This window comes from Orycteropus afer, unplaced genomic scaffold (genome assembly GCF_000298275.1).
Source record: "Orycteropus afer afer isolate SDZICR_OR568_19922 unplaced genomic scaffold, OryAfe1.0 scaffold00037, whole genome shotgun sequence".
Classification (NCBI taxonomy): domain Eukaryota; kingdom Metazoa; phylum Chordata; class Mammalia; order Tubulidentata; family Orycteropodidae; genus Orycteropus; species Orycteropus afer.
Window position 1 is genome coordinate 4,559,092 of NW_006921624.1, and position 8,504 is coordinate 4,567,595.

The 8,504-nt window shown below is 39.6% G+C and overlaps 1 protein-coding gene across 1 annotated transcript in view; it reads left to right on the top strand.

Annotated features, from left to right (window-relative positions):
- Positions 1 to 8,504, top strand: part of FBXW2 (F-box and WD repeat domain containing 2) — a 30,084-nt gene that overhangs the window by 17,684 nt on the left and 3,896 nt on the right. Inside the window, 3 exon segments of the mRNA XM_042780390.1 lie at positions 2,102 to 2,235; positions 4,726 to 4,812; positions 5,437 to 5,606. Coding sequence (XP_042636324.1) covers positions 2,102 to 2,235; positions 4,726 to 4,812; positions 5,437 to 5,606 — 391 coding nt within the window.

The window sequence follows — 8,504 nt, forward strand, 5'->3', positions numbered from 1 at the left end:
GCTATAGGTTTCTGTCGTAACACTCATCATACAAGTATGATACATGTTTTTTCCACCAGCCTGCAAGCTCATAAGGAGGACAAAGATCCTTCCTGCCTCTCTTGTTCACTCTTATGTCCATAGTTCATTGCACTGTACCTGGTACGCAATGATGCTTTGAATGAAACCTAGCTGTTTTGCTGCTAAAAACCATTTTATTTCTTCATTTTCTTTGTCTTCCTATGCATTTTCTTTCATCTTTGCTTTCTGCTACGACTTGCTTCTTTTAGAAATCAGCATTTGAAGGTATATCACTAAGCATAGAACTTACATGTTAAGCTGAGTACACTATTCCAAAGTATTTCTTACAGATGTACAGTGATTTCCATGTGATTTTACACTGATCAACTTTGTGAGCATTGCTCTAAAAACATTCTTCTTGCTGTTCCCTGAACATTGCTATGGCTTTTTCTGAATCCATGCTATTGTTGTTCCCTTTCTCTGCAATACTTTTTTTTTTTTCCTGTCCTTGATAAGCTCTACTCATCCTTCAGGGCCTGTCTCCTAAATCACCTCCCTGAAACCCCTGGGCAAAGTTAATCATTTTCCTTGGTGTTTCCCTAGTAAGAGGTAAACGTTTATCTCTTTGGACTCCTTCCTCCATCACCCTTAGACTAAGCTTCATGAAAGACCAGTGTTTTCATCACTGGGACCCCTGTGCTCCCTTAGAGCATTTGTTGAGTCCTCAACAAATGTTGAGTGCTCATTGTACTGTAGGCACTGTTGTAGGTCCTGAAGATACAGCTGTGAAGAAATGGAGACACTGGCATGAATGGATTAGTCCGATCCTTGTTTTTGTTTTCTTTCTCTTTGTACTGGCTTTTCTTTCCTTCTTTTTTTTTTTTTTTTTTAATTGTGATTTGGGTGAAGATTTACAGAGCAAATTCACTTTCCATACAGCAGTTTACATATACTTTGTCTCATGACATTGACCACAGTTTACCACAATGCAACAGCTCCCCTCCCACTTCCTCCCCATAGTTACCTCTTCCCAGTGTCCATCCCTCCATACTCTCCTGCCACCCGGAGCTGTCTCCCTGTGCATAAGCAGCCCTTCCTTCTCCCATGATTGTTCTCTCCAGGGCGTCTGACTACTTGAGGTAAATGTTCAACTCACATGCCTGTACTTTGTTTGGCTGGAAACCACAGGTGTAGGTTCAATTCCAGACCTGAAGGGCAGCTAGGGGCCATAGTCTCAGTGGTTCCACCAGGCTCTGTCGGACCAGCAAACCTGGTCCCCACCTTTTTTTTCTCCAAATGATTTTGAGTTTTGTTCCACATTGTTCTCCCTCTCAATCAAGGATCTCCTACACAGATCCCCTTCCAAGTGGATGACAGTGGTAGCCGGGCACCATCTAGTTCTTCTGGTCACATAGTTGTGTAGGCTGCAGATTGGATGGTGTACCAGTCGCTAGGACTAATTGTTTCCATGAATTTTGTTTTTCTTCATTCTTCTTTGTTCTGGACGAGGAGAGACCCATCGTTGCATCTAGATGGCATCTTGCTAGCTTTTAAGATCCCAGTCGCTACTCGCCAAAGTAGGAGGTGGAACAATGTTTTGTATAGTATGTTATGCCAGTTGAGCTTGATGTCCCCTTATACTGGCTTTTCTTGAATCTGGTTACTGTTTTGCAGCTTTCATTGTTTTACATTTTGTCTCACTGCAGTAAGTAGTGCAAGTCTGAGTAGGACCAAGTGTGTTCTTTTTCCCTGCATGAGGATGGTAATTTTTGTAGTATCAGGCAGGCACTCCTGAGAAGGAATGCCATTGTCTTCAAGTACTTGTTTTGTCTTTCACTTTTAAGCTAAAACAAACAGAAGAAATTGTATTATTACAGGGACTTTCCAACCTTAGAATAAGTTATAATAGCAATACGATTTTTAAAATAGATTTTTTTTTAAATCTTAAAATTGATAGTTGAATAGTACAATGCTCACAGTAGCTTTAGTTGGGTAATCTGTACAGTTTAGCAACTACAGAGAATAAATGTTATTGAACTCACTGTATAAAAGCCCCATGGACAGAGACATGTTTTAACTTTGTGTATGTTGTATGTGCTAGTTTTTAGTGTGGACTACAATGATGAACTGGATATCTTAGTGAGTGGCTCTGCAGACTTCACTGTGAAAGTATGGGCTTTATCTGCTGGGACATGCCTGAACACACTCACCGGGCACACAGAATGGGTCACCAAGGTAGGAAGACTTACAGAAGAAATTTTCTTGACTTCATGCTTTTGGGGGTGAGGGGTGCAGCGTGATCATGGCTGCATTATGGTGGTAGGTGAACCATAAGATGAACCCACAAGCCATGATGGTTTACCACTGCCCAGCATGTAGAAGGTACTCAGTACATAGTTGTTAATGGATATGTAACTTATGGACATGGTCAGATGCCTACAAATGTATTCAGTAGGTAGAGGGGGCAGACAAAACAGGTTATGAAATAGCATACAGAGTGTAGTACCAGTTTCTGAACGTTTATGCATCAGAATGTTGAAGATGGCTATTGCTGGTGGGATTGTAGATGCTTTTTTCCTTTTAGGAGGAGCATGTTTCTTTTTAATAAAAAAAAAAAAGCTTTCATTTTGAAAAACAAAATCATCCTTGGAGTAAGTGTGGCAGAGAAATACGTGTATATGATCTTCAGAATACTGTGTTGCTTTCTAGTTTTTAAAAAGTGCTGTGAGGATCAGATGAAATGATCGTAATGAGTATGTCCAATAGGAGCACCTCTCTTGAGCTTCCCTGGCCACTCCACAGGGAGCTGAGGGTACAGGAAGGAGTGGAACAAACCTGGCCTTACCTTTATGGATGTTAGTGTAGCAGGGGAAATAGTTATTCACAGTAATTTCACAAGTTAATATTTAATTATGAATTATGGTAAGTGCTATGAAGGAAGAAAGTACAATGTCTGTGAGAGTCTGGGGAAGGGTATCTGATTGGTTTGGGGAGAGCTGTTTGAGAAGGAGCAAAATGTGAAAAATGAATGTGAGGTAACTGGGCAAAGAGTAGTGAAAAGTGTGTTTCAGGAGGTGCACAAACCCTGGGGTGGGAAAGACACTGGAACATTTGACAGCCTGGAGGAAAGCCAGTGGAAACATACTGCTTGGAGGACTGAGAGGTGATCAGCATGTATGGTTTAGTAAACCGTATTAAGGATTTTGGATGTCAAAAACGTAGTGGGAAGCAAGTGAAGAGTCTGAACAAGGCTCTGGTAAGATTTATGTTTTAAGAAAATAACTGATCGCCCAGTGAATATGGATTAGAGTGAGACAACTGGATACAGGCTGACTAGTTAGGCCGTTGTAGTAATTTAAGCAAAAGATGCTGATGACTTAGATTTGGATTTGATAATAAAGAAAGAGAAAGCTCCATGGAAGATATGTCTTTAAGGTAAAGCCAGCTGAGCTTTCTGATTCATTGTGGGGAACAAAGATGGAGAAAGAATGAGAGACGACTGGTAAGTTTTGGAAGGACCTCTGGTGGTATAGTGGTTAAGACTTTTGGCTGCTATCCAGAAAGTTGATTGGTCAAACCCACTAGTTGCTCCGCAGAAGAAAGATGAGACGGTCTCCTTCTGTAAAGATTTATAGCCTTGGAAACCCAACGGGGGTTGCTATGAATCGGAATCAACTCAATGGCAGTGAGTTTGGTTTTTTGGTTTTGGTGGGTTTCAGACTGCTTGGGTGATTGTGTCTTTTTCTAAAGGAGGGAGAGCTGTTGGAGAGGAGATCAATAATTCTGTATTGGGCATATTGAGTTTTTAAATAGTAAAGTTATATAATAAGGTCATTTAGGATTGTGTAAATAATAGTGGCTTGGGGCTAGGAGACTGGCTGTGATGTCATGGACAAGTTATTGCTCCTTTCAGAGCCTGAGTTTTATCATCTGCTAAAGGTTCTTGTGAATTTTAATTGACCTGCTACTAAGAAGGTCAGAGAAGATGAAATGTGGAATCCAGCAAGGTTCTTGGCACTTAGCAGAAGGTTGGTCAGTTTCACTTGGATCTGCTACTTGGGCTTCTGAGTGAGTGAAGAAGACTCTTACCTTCTGCTGATTTATTACAAAAATAATTCAGATTTCGTATTTACAGATTATTACAAGTGTGTTGTAGATTGTTAGCTTTCATTAAATCCCCGGCTTCCTGACATTTCATCTCATCCTCCCGGCAGTTACGTGAGATAATAGGCCCCTCATCTCCAAGAGTAAAGATGAGGAAACTGAGGAGGAGCAAAGAAGTTACAGCCAGTATACTCCAAGGTTGTCTGTGGGAGATTCTGGTCCCAAGTCTAATGAGATTTTTTCCATTATAATGCACCTGCTTGTGAAAACATAATTTTATCTACTTCTGTTTCTATGGGCCTTTTTTCTTCTTGGCTCTTCACATTTTCTGTAGTCACATTTTATAACTTTTAAAATCAGTTGTAACGTCTGCTTCCAGACCAAAACTAAGAGTAAATGCTGCCAGCATTAGATACTTTCAGATCTTTTTAATAACTTACAAAATCTGGTTGTAGCAAAAATATCACTAGAGGTTAGTTTAGTAATATATTTATGGCTAAGCTGTTGTAGTATAGCTTAGTATTTCAAGCTCTTCTTTTTCATATTTTAATTTAAAAAAGTAAAAGTCATAGGAACAGAATTAAAAGGATCTTTCTGTAACATGGGTGTTTATATTTACAGGTGGTTTTGCAGAAGTGCCAAGTCAAGTCTCTCTTGCACAGCCCTGGAGACTACATCCTCCTCAGTGCAGACAAATATGAGATCAAGGTGAGGTTTTGTCCCTCCATTAATTTGCCTCAAATAAGAAAAACTGGCAAAAATTTTAAAAATGTAAAATGGTACCATGAGGGGGTGTACTAAAGGAGGGCAGGAGTGTTTTAGTCCAAGCTCTCCCAAACCCACTGGAGGAGATTATTCTTTAGCTCTTGTGTCATAGGCAGTTTTGAACTCTCATTTACAGATGCAAGTTTAAAAAAGCCACAAATTTATATTCAACTCATTTAGTTTTCTTAAGACATGTCTCTCTTACCCTCCTCAATTCTTAGCTTTAAACTATGAAAACAAATATTAATTTGTTATAATAATAAAATGATTTGCACAGTTTCTAGAACACACATATATACATTTTCAGTGAATCTTTTAAACCATCCTGTATGGTAGACATTGTTATCTTTACTGAGGAAACAGAGGTGTAGTGAAGTAAGTACTTTACACACAGCACGTTTACAGTGAATCAGGACTTGAACTCTTGTCCCTTGATTGTGAACCCTGTCTTCTTTCCTATATATTTCACTTTGTATCTGATTTCAGCAACACAGGCTGTTTCATGATAAGCTTTTCTATGATAATATGATTTCTTACCTGTCCTAATTTTTTTTTTTTAATCTGTAGATTTGGCCGATTGGGAGAGAAATCAACTGCAAGTGCTTGAAGACATTGTCTGTCTCTGAGGACAGAAGTATCTGCCTGCAGCCAAGACTTCATTTTGATGGCAAATACATTGTCTGTAGTTCAGCACTAGGTCTCTACCAGTGGGACTTTGCCAGTTATGATATTCTCAGGTAATGTTTCTTTGAACCTTACTCTTAACCTTTGAAAGTAAATCACGGTTCACAAGTAAAGACAAGACTAAATATTTGGAAGTGCCAGTCAATCTGGTTTTAGGAAATGTTTCCTACATCAGTAGGATGTAGGAAACACTACTATTATTTGAATAATAGGATATATTTATATGCTGGATATGTCACAGGAAAAATATTTTGAAGGCAGTATGGAATAAAGAGTTATATTTTGGGAGATCTAGGTTCTAGTACTTTTCTTGACCACAAATCATGAGTTACTTCCCTTTTCAGAATGTAACATGCTTTTCTGGAAAATGAGAGGCTTGGATGCAAAGATCTTTTAGATTTTCTCCAGTTCTAATATTTTAAGTTCTACCTCCTGTTCAGTTGAAATTTTGCATTGCTCTATGGGGTCGAGTGGCCTTTTGTTGATCAGTGGAAAGACAAGTATTTAGAGAAAAATATAACTTTCAGGTAACAACTCACTGAAATAGTGTTGTGCAGAATGGTTCCAGAAATGCTGACTTGGAGGAGTACAGAAGATCAAACAATCTCTTCATTGTTTTTATGCATGACTGTTTGAGATCTGATTGTACTAGCCAGTGGGACTTGTTGGGCCCCATTTAGGTCTTCCTGGAATTAGGCCAACATTTCTAACCAGTTAGGTTTTAGAACTGTTATTTCTAGAAATGGTTGATAATTATTCTTTGAGCAGAGAAAAAAGACCTAGCAGAACCTAGACAGCATCACTACAAGCTCTTCAGTTTATAGATTGGAGAAACTGAAGCTCAGAGAGGGTTAGGGCCTTGCCCAAGGTTCCCAGAGCTCTCCCTACTAGTCTGACATTCATCCATTCATGGCTGTGTCACCCAGTAAACATATGCCTAAGGTACCAGCAAGCCAGAGGCACCAAATAATAAAAAGCTTTAAAAAGTCTCATATTTTACAGAAAAAATTATAGTCGCCACCATAAGGCAAGGAAATATTTTGTAGTTTAGTGTTATTTTTATTTTGAATTAATCTTTTTGAAGGGGTATAGGAGGAAAGGTTAAATATCCTGTTGCCAACAAGTCTATTTGGACCCTTAGTGACCCTATAGGACAGAGTAGAACTGCCTCATACAGTTTCTAAGATGTAAATCTTTTTTTTTTTTCCATTGTGATTTGGGTGAAAGTTTACAGAGCAAATTCACTTTCCATACAGCAGTTCACATACACTTTGTCTCATGACATTGACTACAATTTACCCCAATGCAACAGCTCCCCTCCCATTTCCTCCCGATAATTACCTCTTTCTTCCCTGTGTCCATCCCTCCATGTACTCCTGCCCCCTCAACTGTCTCCCTGTGTATACATGCCCTTCTATTCTCCCATGATTGTTCTCTCCAAGGAGTGTATTTACCTCAGGTAAATGTTCAACTCATATGCCTGTCTTTTGTTTGGCTGGAAGCCATAGGTGTGGGTTCAATTCCAGACCTAAAGGGTAGCTAGGGGCCATAGTCTCAGTGGTTCCACCAGGCTCTATCAGAGCAGCAAACCTGCCCCCCCTTTTTTTTCAAATGATTTTGAGTTTTGTTCCACATTGTTCTCCCTCTCTATTCAGGATTTCCTACATAGATTCCCTCGAGTGATTGACAGTGGTAGCTGGGCACCATCTAGTTCTTCTGTTCTCATAGTTGTATAGGCTGCAGATCGCATGGTGTACCAGTTTCTTGGACTAATTGTTTCCATGAACTTTTGGTTTTCTTCATTCTTCTTTGCTCTGGATGAGGCGAGACCCATTGTTGCATCTAGATGGCTGCTTGCAAGCTTTTAAGATCCCAGTCACTACTAGCCAAAGTAGGAGGTGGAACAATGTTTTGTGTAGTATGTTATGTGAGGCTGTAAATCTTTATGGAAGCAGACTGCCACGTCTTTATTCCACAGAGCGGCTGGTAGGCTTGAAGATCCAGTCTTTTGTTTAGCTGCTGAGTGCTTACCACTGTGCCACTATGGCTCCGAGGTTAAATATAGGTTTTTTAATTTGATCTTGCATCTGCCTTTTTGATGTATGCTTCCTACTCAAAATGACGTGTAGAGTCTAGAGTCACACCTGAAAGTTACATTATTTTTTGGTGTTTGGATATGCAAGCTCCAAGCAAAAAACCTGCAAGATAATTTGGTGACAGGAGGTGCTAGTTTTAGACTTTTCTTTGAGAATGGGCTATTTTATCTCTTTTTTTCCTCCCCTTAGACACAACCCAATCTCTTTTGAAAGCATAGTAAAATCCTATGGTCTCAGAGGTAAGTTGCTAAGACCAGATAGGGCTCCTTAAGTTTTGAAATTAGTTGAAAAGAAGTAAAGCACAAATGACAGCTTGTTGCTCAATAAAATTGAGATATGGTACACTCTTTTGAGCTGGATTAGCTTATTACCGCATGCAGGGTTGTTTAGGTTAAAGGGCCCACAGTGCACAGCAAGGATGTTCTTTCACTCCTCTGAAGTAAAAGGGGCATTGAGCCTGTCAGGATCTGGTTCTATTTTGCAACATACTTGTGCTTCAGCATCTTTGGGAATAGCTCATTTTCTCTGGGCTTGCACCCTATCCCCAGAGCCACCCAGTGTTCTAAGTTTCGGGTTATACCCTGCTTTGCATGGATGATATGGGACTTACTAGATTTCCTCATGGTTTTCACCAGCTTCCTTTGGATCATTTTTGTAGAATTGGTATTTGGAAGGGGTCAGGAGTAGATGTGGGGAGACCAATAGGTAACTGTTGGTAGTAGTGCAGGCAAAAGACGATGTCTTTTTTTTTTTTTTTCTTCCCAACTTAGTTACTTTTTTTTTTAGGATTTGGGTGAAGATTTACAGAGTAAATTCACTTTTCATACAGCAGTTCACATATACTTTGTCTCATGT